General features: G+C 36.7%; 1 protein-coding gene across 1 annotated transcript; it reads right to left on the minus strand.

Annotated features, from left to right (window-relative positions):
- Positions 1-16,398: 16,398 nt before the first annotated feature.
- Positions 16,399-17,460, minus strand: LOC145067142 (uncharacterized). The gene is made up of 2 exons (XM_079014344.1): positions 16,987-17,460; positions 16,399-16,683 (listed from the first exon to the last, which is right to left on the minus strand). Exons 1-2 carry the CDS (start codon positions 17,458-17,460, stop codon positions 16,399-16,401), a joined length of 759 nt encoding a protein of 252 aa, XP_078870470.1.
- Between the last annotated feature and the right edge of the window lie 1,215 nt (positions 17,461-18,675).

Raw genomic sequence — 18,675 nt, forward strand, 5'->3', positions numbered from 1 at the left:
TGTCGTTAACTTTAAGAATTAACCTAGAATAATAATTATAACACCACATAGATTTGTTCTGTGAAGATAGGATAATCAAATGGCTATCTGGCTATCTTAACATCTTTAATTTTATTTTAATCTCAAGGGAAAGAACATTTCTCTCTCTCTCTCTCTCTCTCTCTCTCTCTCTCTCTCTCTATATATATATATATATATATATATATATATATATATATATATATATATATATATATATATATATATATAAAGGATCATTTGAGAACTCATGTATTCGTGAGAACCCGAGAACTACTTTTTAGCCGCTAGATAAAAAAAGGTCAAGATGCAAGGTGGCGTTTTTGTAAATAAATAAAAAAACTAAAGAGGTGGGGGTACCTTAAATAAATAAGTTAGGGATATTATGGTAAACACCAATGTAATTATATCATATCCGAAATGTTAAGAATAAAACTAGAATGATCAATAGATTCAAACAGGTAAAGAATCAAAAACACAGAATGAAGATCAAGTTGTGGCAAATGATTAATATGCACAGCCTTAGAAGAGCTCGATGAAGAACTTGTTGGATATAGTGTCTAAGTCCATAACTTTATTTGGTATGTACTTGACCCGACCCGGCATGGTCCATTTGGGTTGCATGGCATTGCAATACGTGGATAGACAAAATGAGAGAAAGTACACTTGTGATTATTAATATATTATAAGTTCTAATATATTAATAATAGTATTATTTAATTAGTATTGATCAAGTATTAATCTAGTATTAATTTGGTGATCAAAGTGAGACTAATTAAATATATAAGGTTGATTATGACAATCATCAATTCTTTTATGGTGGATTAATGATCCATGGTTTATGGGTTTGGTTATAACCATATGGAGCTCCATGGATAGTCCATGGGAGTTACAAACCCATGGATCATGAGAAATTAGGGTTTACATTTGTAACTCCTAATTATGACACACTATAAAAGAAATCCTATAGCATGCAAAATCGGGACTAGAGTTTTTCTAGAGAGGGCATAACCGATTTTCAAGTGTAAGAAGTATTCTCTCAAGTTATTCCAAGTTTTGTGGTGTTGTGTGAAGCATTTGAGGCACAACATTTGGGGTGCTAGGCTCACAAAGTCTTGAAGGAATCCAAGCAACAACAAGGTATGTATTTCTACTAGTTTTATGTTTTATATATTCCCCATGCCATGCTAGTTAGGAAATAACCTTGAAAAAGAAATTTGCATGTATATAGAGAAAACATAAATTCAAGGTTATTAGGGTTGCATGTGCACTTAGGAAGTGTTAGAATGCTCAAAACCCATCGGCGGTATCAAAGCCTAGGATTGTTTTCTGCCAGTTTACCATGAGGTGGTAAATTTTACCACGAGGTGGTGACTGTTCAGTTAAAAAAAATTGTTTTTGGCCTGTTTTGGATTAGAATCATTACCACAAAGTGTTTTTGTTCTTAAAACTTGATTTTGATGTTATGGTAATGTTTATTCTCATCCAAATAAATGGTTATCATCAAAATTTCAAGTTTATATGGTTTATTTATGATTCTTGAAATTGTTGATATGAATATTTGTTCTTATGAGTTTTAGAAGATCATAGGAATTGTTTGTAATTTGCATGGTTGATTAATTCACGATCTTAACGGTAATGATGGTGTCCATAACTTGTCCTCAAGTTATGGATAACCAAAAGTCACTTCTTTAAATTGTGGCTAAAGAACTAAAGAGGTTTCATAAAATGAAGAGTCTTCATTTTTATGAACCATTAAAACTCATAAGTTACAAATTGAAGAGACTTGGAATAGTTTCAAATCTTGCCCTCAAGTTTTGGAATTTGTAAAGTCTTACACTTTAATTCCAAATTAAATCTTTTTTTAAAACTTAAAAAAAATTCAAACTTTATGGACTTTATTAAATTAATTAAAGTGTTTAATTAAAAGAGTTAATAATTCCATAAAGACATGGTTTAAGTTTAATTAAATTAAGAGTATAGTTTAATTAATAGATTAAACCACCAAGTATTTTAAATGTTTAAAATACACCCTTATACTATTATTATAATTTTAATTATATAGATATGTATAAGAATAAGTCAATCTTACCATTAGTAGGATAGGACCTTAATCCTCATTAAAAGTATAATGAAATTATAAAGTAACTATACCTTAATAATTCCCAATGTTAATTACTTTAGGAAATGTGAATTTGGTGCTAACCCATAAAATTACACTTTGTACCTTACCAAGTCGTTAGTGGAGCGTGTGTGGTTAACCGACACACTAACAAGAACTTGTAAGTGTGGCAAGGGGTAACTTGACCTTATTATAGATCGGTGGAGCTGTGTGGCTAACCGGCACATCGATTAGGTGATAAAGTTAAGGGTACCAAGTCAATTTGTATGGTTATTCACACCTTGTTTGTGATCCTCGGCATCCCAGTCACAAACTTGAGATGGCACAATCAAGATTCAAACATACCATTGAAAAGTTTAATGTATCTCAAAAGATTTAGGAGTTTCAAAACCAATAAAACCTAATAATAAAATATTTCGTTCTTATGGTGGAAATTGGTAAATCGTCATTTACCTACCTTCAACTATTTTATAACTTGGATTACGGCATCCCTCTTCCAGTTATAAATAGGTTGTTGGATCCTAGCCTTAATATTTCATATTGGATGTTATATTAAAGACTTTAAATCAACTAACTTGAATTTCTCCCATTATAGATGTCTAGTTTAGACAGCTATGGTCTTCCCAAATCTTTAGGAACAAGCTTCCTAATGAAGATGATATCCCAAATGGCAACCAAGGTGAAAGATCAATCCCTTTGTGGTGCATTAGTGGGACTGGAAATCATACTTCACTTTCTCCACCTCCTCCAATAAATCTCCCTATCCCACAAGTTTCAAGACCTGATAAGTTCTAAGTCACTAAATCCCTATTGGCAAACAAAGTCTATATGTGCTTAGGTCTTGGAGATTAAGTCCCATATTGACAAGCCGGGAGAGTCGGGTGTCGAAGTCTTGAGGTAGCTGGTGGTTGACTTGGTTCTTCAATCACTCCCTGATGACAGATCACGACATGACCCTTAATGATCTTACCTATTTGCTTGATGATGCTGAATCAGCAATGATTTGGAGCATCGGTAAAGCAAAATTTAATTGGAAGATCCAAACTTCCATGGACATTAACAATGGTAACATTGGAAGTCCAGAAAACCTTTCTCTTCCCAATTGAAAGGGATTGGCCATAGTCAACTCGGTTGACCAAATGGTAAAGAGAAAGGCTAAGTCTGTTTCCAAAGAGTCCATATGTTTCTGTTGCCAAAGGAAGGGCATTGGTTGCGAAGCTGCCAAATTTACCTAAAAGTCCATAAGGATAGCAAAGTCAAATGTTTGACTCTGCTTTAGGTAAAGTCCATTATATAACTTTATTAAGTTTCTATTCTGAGATTCTTATTGCATGATGTGACTGGGTCACATATTGATGTTTTAAGAATCAAAGAAGAGTGAAGAAACTTAAAGGAAGTATATGTTGATTCTGATCGTGAAGATGGATTTCGATCGCATGGTTCGGTGATCAGAATTTTGAGTTGTTACTTAAGAGTTATGATATATTGCTTAGGAACAAATAACAACAAGTTTTCCATATGGATTGTAAGTATAAGTTTTCCGCAAATTTTAAAATAAAAGAAAATGGTTTTGATTTTATTTATTTTAAGTATCCTTACAATGGCATTTGTGAAAAAGGTTGTTGCTTATATGTTTCCATTGATAAGCAATATGGGTAAATAAATTTGGTTCTTTCATTGATGGTAGTGTCTAAATTTACCAAATAAGGAAAGATTCTCATCACCCAAGGTTCAATTGGACAAAAACTTTGAATCATGAAAGGTGTATTGTGTGATGAATGAGATTTCTATCTTTGGTAAATTAACTAATTCCTTTATCACATTCGCATGTGAGTCAAGCGAAGGACTAAAGGATCGGGTACATTAAGTTGTGCACTAGTCAGGTCCACCACAAAGGTTGATAAGATTATTCGTTATGATTTACTAAAGTTTAGTAAATATGGTTATGTTTACAAGTTTAAGTGTAATTCTGAAACATTGGAAAAGTTTCAATGTATGGCAGAATGAATAAGAAGAATCAAATAAGGAAGAAAGATAAAAGTTTCTCAAATCTGAAGAGATGGGAGAGTACTTGTGTATTTTTGTTTTATGATTATCTTAGTGATTATGGAACCATATCACAATTGATCCTCTAAGGACACCTTAGTTTGTTTGTTGCCAGAGGAGAGGAATCGTGAATTGTTGAAATGGTTAAATCAAAAGATAATTCATACTTCGTGCCAAAAACAAATCCTGGAGTTATACTCCAAGATTGTAACTTGAGTGACATAGTCTTTAGAAAGTTCAAGACACTTGTCAAATGTAGAGTAAGATGTTTCCTATTCTTGTACATTTGAGATTGGTAAGTTGTAATGTTTTGGATAAAACAAAGACCAACTAAGACCAATAGTGAGAAGTTTTAACTTGATAAGAATCCGCAATATCTCTTGAATATTTGTTTTGTCAAGGAATGGTTCTTGACAAAGAGAAGTATTATATGTCAAGAGGACAGTGGGAGTCTAAAAGATTCTGAAATAGTTTCAAGAGCTAATCAAGAGTTTTGTTAATCGCTAGCCCACGACTTGAGGTTTGTAACCTATCGTGTTGACATATTCTTATTTATGTGTTTATTCCAGTTAAAAGTTGATTATGCTTGTGAGTTCTATGAGTTCTCAATTGTTTGCATAATAACCCGGAAGCAATGGTGGGCATTGTGCTACCAGGTGGCAAGAAATTAAGATTGAACAAGTTCAGTTCATATGAGTTTGGATTTGTCACTAACCTTGTCTTGTGATTATGGTTATGAAAAATTCACATGGATAGGAACACATACACCATAAAAATCTAAGAGTCATAAGGAAACTCTTTCACTAAGTAAATTTTGAGTAGATAGCAATTGTGAGAATGACAAAAGGTCTAAACATTATGATTACGGCATCCCTCTTCATAATTTTTTAGACACACAAGTGAGCTATCTAAGGAAAGGTGTATGGTTTTGATAAAGTCTTATCAAAGAAATTGCGTATCAGAAATCTGAACTTTGGTAGAAAAGTCAATAAAGTGTTGGTTTCTAAAAGTCCAGCTGATCTTTGGATACATGTCAAAGCTAGTGGGAGCATAAGTGTTATGCTAGTAAGATAATAATCATTATCCTAGTGGGAGCATGATTATTATGTTAAGTGTTGCAAGTCAGCAATATTAATTATAGAAAACAAAAGTTTCAATTCGCCTTGAAAAAGCTGTTTTGCTATAATTAAGGGAGAGGATTTTATACTTCACTCCAATTCTACAAGCTTAGATTGAGAATTTAATCTACTTTAGTCAAGAATATATATATATATATATATATATATATATATATATATATATATATATATATATATGAATGTTATGCTGGAATGTTTCAACATAAGGAAATTCTATATATGTTGCGTTCTCAAAATTCGATTATGATTACAACATCCCTCTTCATAGTTCGAATTATGAAAACATGGCAAATAAAAAAATTTATAGCATAAATCATGTCCCATATGCTTTGGGTATATGTTTGATTACATGTGCTATAATATTCATCCATTCTTAATTTTCCAAATGCCTAGGGCATTAAGATGGAAAAAGGAACGGAATTGGAAATGACTAAAATGATTAAGCAAAATTGTCGAGGACAATCTAAGGTTTACCAAAGATTGGTTGCTCATGGACAATTAGAAGTATAGAGTAAGGACCATATTGACATATTTTGAAAAGAGGCAACTCTTGTTCAGAAGTGATGGTCAAAATGGTAATATGGAATTGTCTCCATAGGTGGAAGTTATTCTTTGAATCTGTGTAAGATTAAAGAACTTAATGCTAAGAAGGATGTTCAAAGGAATGTACTTTGAATTTCAGACTTCATTTGCATGGAATTGTTTTCCATTGGAATACTTTGTAATGTCTGTTGCCAAGTCTTTGTGACTTCTGTGCATAGTCATTACAAGGGGATCATTGCATATAAGTTTAGAATCTAACAGATTAGAGTAAATGGCAAGAGTTTGGTATTCTTGCATTTACAACAAGGATTGGAATTGTGAAATGAGCATCATTGGAATATTGTCAATTGATCTATTTCACAAAGAGAGGACCATATGTAAACATAGTATGCATACTTGGAGTATGGCATAATTGTTGTATGGAAAAACATAGTGTACATGCTTGGAGCATGGGACAACTAATGTTTTAATTCAAGCATAAAGTTGATTCATCGAAACATAAATAATGAGTAATCAATATGGTGCTTAAATAAAAGGTGTTTTTATTTACACTCAAAGTGTTGGGGCCATATAAGATTAGTATTATTCTTGTGTTTCACTTTGCATGTTTTGACTTCCAGAATAATTATGTTATGGTATATATCATATTATTCAAACCATCCACAGTCAGTCATATGTTGGAAGTAGATATGAATCAAGACTGTCATGAATTTGGCTTGTATGATTTGTCTAAAGTACTTTAGACAATGCAATGGTTGCTACAACATTCATGAGTACTCATAAGGGCTGAGTATTGGATTCAACCCACACTCACTTGCATCACTTCATGGAATATATCTTGAGTGATCGTGAGACGGTAATATCATATAAATCTTCAAACCTAGAGATATGAGTTGTTGACTATGAGTTGGTTATTCATTGGTTGTATGAAAACGTATTGGTAACTCGATGTTATAAAACGTGACTTTGTGAATAATTCAACAAGTAGTTAGTACAAGCATATCAGTCGAAGTTTATCTGTTCCTTCTAGAAATAGAAGTGATATCTGGGCCCCTCGATGATTTGGTTTTGACCTATGTAACGGGCCCGGTCAGAACCTAATTGATGTGTTCAATTTAGTTCTATGTCGAAACAAATTAGAGATCGAGAAACAAATGTTGGACAATAAGTAAGACCATGTTCCATGTGTTTTTCCGACTGATATCATGAGAACAGAGGATTATATGATCACTTATCTTAAATGGCGTATCATCATCATCTCAGTTCCGAGAGACTTTGAAAGAGCTACGAATACTAGTCGGATTTTGAAGTCATATTTTCAAATATAGTTATTAGACTTATCCAAGTGGGAGACTGTTGGATATAGTGTCTAATCCATAACTTTATTTGGTATGTAATTGACCCGACCCGGGATGGTCCATTTGGTTTGCATGGCATTGCAATACTTGGATAGACAAAATGAGAGAAAGTACACTTGTGATTATTAATATATTATAAGTTCTAATATATTAATAATAGTATTATTTAATTAGTATTGATCACGTATTAATCTAGTATTAATTTGGTGATCAAAGTGAGACTAATTAAATATATAGGGTTGATTATGACAATCATCAATTCTTTTATGGTGGATTAATGATCCATGGTTTATGGGTTTGGTTATAACTATATGGAGCTCCATGGATAGTCCATGGGATTACAAACCCATGGGTCATGAGAAATGAAGACTCATGACAATTAGGGTTTACATTTGTAACTCCTAATTATGACACACTATAAAAGAAACCCTATAGCATGCAAAATCGGGACTAGAGTTTTTCTAGAGAGGGCATAACCGATTTTCAAGTGTAAGAAGTATTCTCTCAAGTTATTCCAAGTTTTGTGGTGTTGTGTGAAGCATTTGAGGCACAACATTTGGGGTGCTAGGCTCACAAAGTCTTGAAGGAATCCAAGCAACAACAAGGTATGTATTTCTACTAGTTTTATGTTTTATATATTCCCCATGCCATGCTAGTTAGGAAATAACCTTGAAAAAGAAATTTACATGTATATAGAGAAAACATATATTCAAGGTTATTAGGGTTGCATGTACACTTAGGAAGTGTTAGAATGCTCAAAACCCATCAGAACTGCTACTGTAAAGGTTGTGTAGGGTTTACAACTTTGACAAAAAGACGATTACAAGATACGGTGCATGCATGCATTTTAAATAGTAAAACCCTAATAATAAATATTCGGGTCGATAGGCCTAACCCGTTATACAAAACAGACTAAACTATTAATACTTAATGACACAATACAAATGACCCAACAATCTCCTATTTGCGTCAATTGAGGCAAGAGACCTTCACTGTGGAGTTCGCTTCTGTACTTCAAAAAGTTTCGGAATGATGCTCAAAAAAGCCTTGTGAACCTGGATATACTAGAAGATCATATCAGTGAAACAGTTCTTATCCCCTTTACGATTCCCTTTGCATTTATCCATAAACTCCAGGATGTACTGCAGGCAAGATGTGGTGTAAGGATGCTTATCAGCAAGACAGAAACAGACTTTATGGAAATCAACATTTGTTCGCTCTTTCATTTGAAAAGCCATTCACCAGCCTTCCTTTCGTATTTACCCCAGCTTGATTTTGTCGAAATATTCTGGAGCTTCCTTGGGGAAAACAGTTGGCCTCTTTCGTAGAACATTAACTATCTCAACATCCATCTTGCCAATCTATTGAATGTACAAAACTAACATTCACTTGAGATGAGAAACAACGGGTTCATACTCTGTTCATCCTTGAGCAAGATGTTGAGCAACAAAATCCAATCGTACGGGTTCAGGCAAGGTAGATTAGCAAGAGTGAATTCGTATACCTGGCTCGTAGAACCTCTAGCAACCTTAAAGCGAGCATTTGGGAAGTTATCGGTTTCAATTGGACCTGAAACCTTCACAATTGTTATCTTTTTCGCACTCAAGGTTTCATACTGAGGCTTCATGTGCTTTAAGTAGAAGACGAAGAGCATATGATCAACACCATTGTCAGTTAGCAACTTTGATGAAGCTATGAAACTTGAAGGCTTTCAGTGTGATTGGAAGATCCAATTGCGAATCTTGTGTGTTCTACAAGTCAAAAGATGCAACCGGCTCTAACCAATACTGGCTTGGAATGTCTACGGCCTCATTCATAATTCTCTCCAAAGTCCACAATGGAAATAAAAGTTTTCTGCTTTCCAAAGTGACTTGAGCTTCTCTTTCAGCTTTCTGCTTCCCTCACAATTTGATTGTGTTCATCGATTTGAGCTTCACAGGCTTTCCTTCTTTTCAGCTCATGCTCATCAGGTTCTTCTTCTTCATTGTCATCAATTATTCTTTCATCAGTGAGTTTTTCTTTTCCTTTTGTACCCGAAGCTACATTAACCTTCGGTTCGTTTTCTAACTTTGGCTTTATAGTTGGCTTCACAGTTGTATCTGCCGGTTTTGGGGTTTCTTTCTTAGATTGCTTCACAGTATCTCCCCCTTGTTTCAGAAGCGAGCTTCACTCCGAAACACCCTCAAGCCTAGTCAACATTGCGAACACAACCGAAGTTTTTCAACCAGATGCTTCTTAACAGTGATCGTGATCAGAGAGTCACGATTTTCAATAATGTCTGAGAGTAAGGAGTTCACATCTACAAAACAACTCTTCATTACCGCCTTTTCGAATAAGTGAGTGTTGATCTGTTGCTCAGCATGTGCCAGCTTGGCAATGAGAACCTTCACTTTTTCTGTTTTCACTATGACCTGATCCATAATTTTGTTCTCCATAGCCAAGTCTTCATGAAGCTTGTCTATTTTGGTAGAGATGGAGGAGTTGAGCTCAGAATTTTCGGATTGGTACCAGTACGAACCTTTTCTAGAGCATCCTTCTCTGTTTGAAGAGTTTATCCAAGGCTAGAAATTACTTCATTCGCCTTCGCAGTATTTGATTCAAAAGAGCTCTGAAAAGTGCTCATGAAGGGTCGAGCATCAGTAATTAGTTTATTGAATTTTTTGGTCGTTTCCTTCAATAGCTTAATTTTTCTTGTCAAGGTTCGCAGAATGTTCCTTCGTAATCGTTTCAAAGAAGGCCTTCACAGTTTCTTGTGAATAGTTACCACGAGAGGATGATTTAGTGGACTCAATTAAGGAATCCAACTTTTTAGATAGAGACTTTAATTTCCCTCTGGCGACTGGAGCTTCATCATCACACTTTGTTCAGATATTGAATGGACTGTAGGTGAACCCTCCAAAAGCATCTTCATCATCACCATAAACAATATCTGGACCGTCTTGGCATAGAGGTGAGATGGGTGGTGTAGAATGACCAGGAGTGAAACCTAAAGCACCTGCCTCCACATCAGATGCATTGACATATACTGGTGGTTCACTAGTGGTAGTGGCCGTGGTTGTTGTTGAATCGGTAAACATTGGGGTGGATTGGGCAATAGTGACTTGGGGTTGTGAAACACTCGTAGGAGGACATGGTGCAATGGTAATGGGAGTGGTAGTTGTTATAGGAGAGTGAGGAGGAGTAACACTTTGGAAGAACTCTTCAAAAATAAGAACATATGTGGGTATTTGAAAAGATACCTTAGGGTTCGTTGTTGCTGGCTCTGAAACCTGTGGTTGTGAAGTGGCAGCAGTATCATCATGTTCATTATGAACATCTTCTTGAATTGGAATCTCCAAAACTGTGTTGGACAGTGAATCTTCGTGGTCACTTGGCGTGGGAGTACGTAGCATGCGAGCCACCCGCTTTACCCTCTTCTTTGGTGTTTGGGCTTGTTCAAATGAACCATCTTTCGCAGCTCTTTTCTTTCTGCCCTTCTTTGGTTTGTCAGCCTCTTCAAGTATCTTTTGGACTGCATCGGTCATTGGTCGAAGACTGGAGGCAGGCAGACTGCGATAGGTTCGCATGAATTCACTTGTTGCAGGTACGTTGCGAGGCATCGCCTCAAGAATTGAGCCGATGAATGAGAATCTTGAGTTCTTATCAAGTATGATGTTGGTAGTGTGACAGATCTGAATCATGGCCATACTAGAACCCTCAATGACCAGAATGTTGAGTCGATCAATTGCCCTTTGAACTACGAGACTCTAGAAACGAGCACAACAAATATCATTGTGTCATGTAGTCAAAAGGGTACTCTAGACCAGTTGAGCCCAAAGCACAGTCCCATAATCAAGATTGATTCCAGAAAAGATGACGTACATTATCGTCATGAAAATTTTGCTTCAAAATCAGAGCCAGTTACCCTCTTAGAGAAACTTTTGAAGAGGAGTGTAAATAATCAATTCCACATCAGCGGTAAATTTGTCTTCTTGAACTTTGAGACGGCAATCAAAACTTCTTTGTATCCCATTAGGTAAAACATCTCCAAGATTGCAGAGTTGGAGACAGTCTCAAGGTCAACTAAGTCATGACCTTGAGGAAGCCCTAGCAGGCTACATAATCGTGATTTCGACGTATAGGTTTTCTTGTTAGCGATTTCAAATGTAGTCTGCTCCTCCCCCTTTTTGGTAGCTTGCAGCAGAGTACGCCTTCGACAGATGGACCAAGGGTACGATTTCCGATTTTGCCAGTGCTATCACCAGTAGGGAATATCAGAGACACTCGATAAGAGGTTGAAGAAAACTGTCATACTTGGACAGATCAAGCTCCAAAATAAGATTCTGGTTTGCCTTGCTGTTGAGAAGAGAAAACCGAGCCGCTTGATCTGCGACGGAAGGGGTTTCTAATGAAGCTGCCATGGATACTTGATGAAGGAGATGATGAATAATAGAGAGAATAATTGACGGGAGGATTTTGATTTCTTTTGAAAGTGGTAATGAATATTGAATTGTCAAAATCCTTTTTGATACCGTATAGTAAGAGAGAGAAATATGGCGGTTGGTTGCATCGAATACTGAAAAGTCGCCTAAAAAGGCGTGAGTGACAGTTGTGACGTGTGTCAGGCGGTGTCACATCAACATCGGTTTCAAATTTCATGTGACCAAATCTTATCCTTTTAAAATTTCGTTTTAGTTACGCCCTTTTGCAACCGATTCAAATGCAAACTTTTCGGAATTAATCGCCATCAATAATTCTGCGAAACTGAAAGTAATCATGAGTACCACGGACTAGACTACGGAAAATCACAAGGATCTTCATGCGAGATTATTCCAAAGATAAAGAAATAAATCAACATTAATCTATGGGATTCTAGTGATTTCTTGTTAAGACATGAAGCAGAAAGATCTCAGGCAACGATCGCTTCCTTCGGAGTCAAGAGAGACTCTAAAGTGTCTGTGTGGTGTCCTGTTGAATTATGATCATATGTTTGTTAAGAAATAGTGCAACGCTTCTTTTCATTAAGCTTAAAGGTTGGCTTCACCTTCAACCAAACTATGAAACTTGACATAATTCCGAACGTTCGGATGAAGCACTTTTCTGACCAGTGTAGTCATAAACAACAAGTATGCTTTGGAATTATTTTAAGTGACTTGGATAAGTATAGAAATCTCAAGAAAAAATAAAAAACTGGATCTATTAGGAAGAAACGTCTTAGGACTATAACATTTTATTAAGATCGCACAAAGAGAAAAAGATATTTCATGGTATTGACCACGAAGGTGGACATTCGTTAATTCCTTGGTGAATAAGCTAGAACATGTAAATTGTTCACCGTCAATTCGTAAATATGTGTTGGATTTTGGGTTTCACTCAATTCATGGTCATAACAAATTTAAGATCATAAACACAGAATTTGTGTAACCATAAACCTTCGTGGTAATATCTGAGAGTCTTAAGGGTTACATTCATGAATGCGAAAGTGATGGAGAAGTAGTTGGAGGTGGTTCCAAAGAAATAATGCACCTCTGCTATACAAACGTGACCAAGCAGTTAACTCTTAAATCAATGCGAGAAGAGTAAGGTAGCTCATGACTTATGTGAATAAACAACCTAATTTGGAAGAAACGATTGGTGTTATCGATTCATTCAGGCTTCAACATAGAGTCTTTGAGACTTTGGAGTACATGCATAGATCAGAAAATTTATACATGTCCATCATTCGTAATTGAGATCACCAAGATGTCCGCCTTCAAGCCTGCTCAATTATCTAATATTTTTGGTATTTTTGATTATTTTACAAAAAGAAATAAGAGATGAAAATGAAAAATATTATTGTATTTTTGTTTTTCTGAAAATGAAATAAAAACAAAAAGAAATAAAATATTTTTGAATTTTAGATTTTCTAAGAAAAATTAAAAACAGAATAAAATAAATTTTTTTGGATTTTTGATTTTCTGAATAGGAAATAAAAACCGAAATAAATAAATAACAATAAAGAAAATATACACAGGATACACGAAGTTCTGAATCACGAATGAACAGTAGACTACGAGTCACTGCGAACATTCGCATCGATTCACAGTGTGAACAGTGGATCGTGAGTTACTGCGAGCGTTCGCAGCAATTCACAGTGCAACCAAAACTTTATCAGTGTGAAGGAGGTTTCAGAACAAATTCAACCTCTATCATTCCTGAGCCTTGAAGAATGTGATTAAAGGTTTGTTCTGGCAAGGCTTTTGTGAAGATGTCGACCAACTGATCAGCAGATCTAACAAAGTGTATCTCGATATTTCCATCTTCCACATGATCTTTGATGAAGTGATACCTCATTGCGATGTGTTTAGTCTTTGAATGTTGCACTGCATTGTGACATATGTGAATGGCGCTCTCAGAATCGCAATATAAGTGGATTCGCTTCATATTGATGTCGTATTCATGAAGCTGACTTTGAATCCAGATTACTTGTGAAGTACAAGAGGCAACGGCTACATACTCTGCTTCAGCAGTTGATAGGGAGACGCAACTTTTCTTTTTAGATTTCCAACTTACGAGTTTGCCATCAAGAAATTTGCATCCTCCCGTTATACTCTTTTGATCGAAACTGCAACCTCAGAGATTAGCATGCGAAAATGCTTGCACAAAGAAACTTGAACTTGAAGGGTACCATATTCCTAGTGAGGATGTTTGTTCGAGATACCAGAAGATATTCTTAACAACAGTAATATAACATCCATAAATTTTACACCAAATTTAAACTTTTTCAACCATAACTAAAACCCAATGGTATTGTTTACAGAAAATGTTTTGAAATCAGTATTCAATCAGAGTGTCCCAAAAGCCAGATCATAAGGATGAGGAGCGGTACGGTCACGCCTTCGCCTTGCCACAATCTCTTGAAGTACCTGAAACAATAATTGAAAACTGTAAGCTCGAGGGTTTAGTGAGCTACCCCCAAAATACCAATACCACACTGGTAATACCATATCAGTAATAATCAATCAATCAACATGCATACTGGGCCATCGGCCTGACTGGACCGCCCTACAGGGCCTACAGTCTAATTGAACCTATACCTTTCCTTCGGCATGACTGGACCGCCACATGGGCCTATAGTCTCCCCGGACCGCTCATAGGGTATGTTGGCCTTCAACACAAAGCAGGACCACCTCAACCCAACCAACGAGCAAATAATCATGTGCGCATAACTAACATATACTGGCATATACATACATCACATATATCTATCTTACTGATCATCAATCATAACAATCTCTCATAACTAGAGTACCGACCTAGCATGCCACTAACATACCAATCCTTAAGGATCATAAAAACATAGCATATTGTCTATCCTGATTTCAATCTATCAGATCATAACCGCATATATCATATTATAACCATAACAACTAAAGGGCTGGCCTTGGTGCCTTAGACCCTTTTGATATAGTGAGGATAACTCACCTTGCAGATGTCGACTCGGTAGATAAACTCCAACTCTCGGATTACTTGCCAAAGACTCCACCACATATTACCATAATACGAATATACCCATAAGTCAACTCTTGGTCAAAGTCAAAGTCCTCAGTCAAGGTCAACAGTCCATGTTGACCTTAACTCGCCGAGTACCCTCGGCTACTCGCCGAGTTCCTTGAAGTACTTGCCTACTCGCCGAGTCACTGGGGTAACTCCTCGAGTTCCTTCGCTTTACGATCGAAACTCTACAACCACTCATCGATTTTCCTTCATGCAACTCGACGGGTACGCACGCATACATAACTTGGGAAAATCTCATCCGACTCGCCGAGTTTTTCATACAACTCGTCGAATTTATGGCAATCTCCATCAGACTCGCCAAGTTGTTCTTCCAACTCGTCGAGTTCATGCCTATCTTCATATGAATCGTCGAGTCGACCATGCAACTCGTCGAGTCCCTTCAGTCCTTTTTGCCATACAGACTCATTTGAGCCATGCAACGACTCCAAACTATAGATCCAAGATTCTAAGGCATGATTTTCATGTAAAGTTGCAAACTTTACGTGCATGCATAGCTATAAAGGCTCCAAATAATCCAAGCCCGTAATGGGGTTTCCTACCAAAGGAAGGTTTCATTCATGCCCAAACCAGAAACTTTATGACTCTAGGACTTAAGAAGGGTCCAGATCTGAAGTCACAACTTCAGAGCTAGCCCATAGCCCACCTTATCAACCCAAAAATCCATAGAAGCCCTAAAATCAACCAAAAAGAGATCTAGATGGGAAAAGAAGTAAAGGTGGCGACTTGATACCTATGGAAGATGCTAACTGAGGAAGATTCTGATTCCCACACTTTCCTTGCTCTAATTCCCTTGCCTTCCAAGTTCCTTCTCTCCAAAGATCTTCCTCCCAAGCTTAATACACACACAATAGAGCACCACATGAATTAGGGTTTCTTAAGAGCTCTCAAGAACTGTAAAGAGGCCAAAGGAGGCTTATGCCTCTTTAAATAGGGTGCAAAACCTCGGGATTTAGGGTTTCATCTGCCAGCTCCTACTCGTCGAGTCCCTTCATCGAATCGACGAGTAGGTCACTAAACACGCGATCCCACCCCGTTGCTACTCGACGAGTAAGGCAACAAACTTGTCGATTATGTCTTAAAACCAAAGAAATTCTTAATTAAATCGATACCGGAGAATCGGGGCGTTACAAGTCATGTGGGGTTCGCGAGGATTCGCTTGAAACCTGGCACAATAGCAAACAAAAAATATTATGTCTGGATGACTAGCAGTCAGATAGATCAATGACCCTATCATTTGACGATACAGTGTCATATCAACATTTAGCTTGTCCAGAGATGGTGTTAGTTTCGTTCCGAATGCCAATGGAACCTTCAACTTCAAAACTCCCACCATTCAAAACTTGGAGATTAAAGTCTTTGTATAAGCCTCCTGATTGATAAAGATACCTTCCTGACTCTGTCTTATATTCAAACCAAGGAAAAAGTTAATCGGATCCATGGAGCTCATCTCAAATTTAGCTTCAATCAACTTTCGGAACTCAACAGTTAAGTTGGGGTTAGTTGATCTGAAGATGATGTCATCAACGTAAATTTGGATGATCATCAAGTGGTCACCATCTTTCTTCCGAAAGAAGGTTTGGTCGACCGATCCTTGTTTAAATTTAGCCTGTTTTAAAAAGCGAGTAAGAGTTTCGTACTAGGCTTTTGGAACTTGCTCTAGACCATAAACTGCTTTGTTCAGATTGTAACAGTGGTTTAGAAACTTTTCATTTATGAACCCTGGAGGTTGTTCCACATACACTATTTCTTCTAGTTCCCCGTTCAGAAAGGCACACTTCACATCCATCTGATATACTTTAAATTTCTTGTGTACTGCATATGCCAGAAGGACGCGAGCAGACTCCAACCTTGCAACTGGTGCGAAGTTTTCTTCATAGTCAATGTCTTCTTCTCGACAATACCCCTTAACAGCAAGTCGCGCCTTGTTTCATATCACATTTTCTTCTTTGTCCAGCTTCTTACAAAATTACACATTTTAAACCAACAATGGACGCATCCTTTGGAGTGGGAATAAGTCTCAAAACCTTGTTTCGTTCGAATTCATTGAGCTCCTCCTGCATTACTTGCACCCAATCAGAATGATCAAGAGCAATTTGAACATTTTTAGGTTCAATCTTGGAGATAAACGAGTTTAACATGCAATCTTCCACTTTAGAGAATAATGCAGTCTGCTTCACCTTTTTTATGCTCTCTTAAGAACTCCTGAAGACGAATCTCCTATTACTTGAGTTTGTTGATGATCACTGGTCCATTTGGTCAATGGAGGGTAATTTTGATCATATGTTGGATCCAATTCAACATTTACATCTTCTAACTCTGACTGCACATCTGAATCATCATTCGCATTGTTATTCTCCCCCTCAAATGATGTATCATCTTCTTCTTCATTCAGAACTGAACCCTCCCCTAGGAGTGGCTCTTTGTTGATTTCAGTGGTTTTGTTCTCCCCCTGAACAGGTGTATGAGATGAAGAGGTTGAAATAAAACCCTCCCCCTGCGGTGTAGCATTCACACCTTGTGATTGAGATGGAATTTTAGACTCATTCGGAGTGGGGTGCTCATGTTCTATATCTTTAACAGCATCATCAATGATCCTTTTCAATTCGTCTTCTTTTTTGTCTGATGCCTTAGATTCTGAAGAGGTCACCTTGTTAGGTTCGTCAAAGAGGTTCATAAATTCCTCATAAAGGCTGGACATAGGAATTCTCATCGGATTTTTCACAGGAAAGATTTCTTTTGATCAGGAGTCGACCTTTTGATACTTCTTAAGGTAATTGTCATCAAAGGTGACATAGTAGGTCTCCTCGATTATTTTTGATCTTTTGTTTAGAATCTGATATGCCTTCGACATTAAACAATACCCTAAGAAAATTCCTTCGTTAGCTTTCACATCAAATTTGTTCCTTTGTTCCTTAGAGTTAAAGATGAAGCACTTGGAACCAAAGACATGGAAAAACATGACATTAGGTTTTTTATTATTCAATATCTCATAGGGAGTGACAGAGAATCGCTTATTGAGGATTGATCGATTTTGGGTAAAACAGGTTGTTCCAATAGCATCAGCCCAGAAGTAAAGCGACAGATTCGCGAATGACAGCATGGTTCTCGTAGCTTCCCACAAAGATCGGTTTTGTCTTTCAACGATCCCGATCTGTTGAGGAGTATAAGAAACCAAAAAGTTGTGAGTTACTCCTTTCACAGTCAAAAATTCTTCAAATGCTTGGTTTTTGTATTCCAAACTGTTATCAATGTGAATGTTACGAACCAGCTTTCGCAGTTGTATCTCAATATGCTTTATGAAATCCTTGAGCTTGGGAGTGGCTTCTGATTTCTTTTTAAGAAAATGCACCCAGGTAAATCTGGCAAAATCATCAACAATAACAAGTATATATTTGTTACCACCAATGCTTTCAGTTGCAGAAGGACATTAAAGGTCTATATGAAAGAGTTCAATTGGTTCTATGACTTTTGTATTCACAATTGTTGGATGACTCTTCCTGCTCTGCTTCCCCATTTCACAGGCTGCACAAAGATGTTCATTATCAAACTTTAAGAGAGGAATCCCCCGCACATGATCACAAAGAACCAGTTTATTGATGTCTTTGAAATTGAGGTGTGAGAGTCTTCTATGCCACAGCCAGCTATCATCTGTATAAGCTTTCGTAAGTAGGCAGATGGCAGGCTTTCCTTTAATAGGGTTCGGATTGAGTGGATACATCTTGACTTTGCTATTTGACTTTAGGAGCACTGTTTTGGTCTCCTTTTCGATAATCTCAGATCCCTCGTCATCAAACGAAACATTCAATCTGGTACCAACAACCAACTGCGAAACACTTATGAGGTTGTGTTGTAAGCCTTCCACGTATGCGACCTTGCGAATGGAAAAGTCTCCATTTGTGATCATCCCATGACC

Source organism: Lactuca serriola, chromosome 8, assembly GCF_051521515.1.
Source record: "Lactuca serriola cultivar US96UC23 chromosome 8, Lser_US96UC23_V15, whole genome shotgun sequence".
NCBI classification, from domain to species: domain Eukaryota; kingdom Viridiplantae; phylum Streptophyta; class Magnoliopsida; order Asterales; family Asteraceae; genus Lactuca; species Lactuca serriola.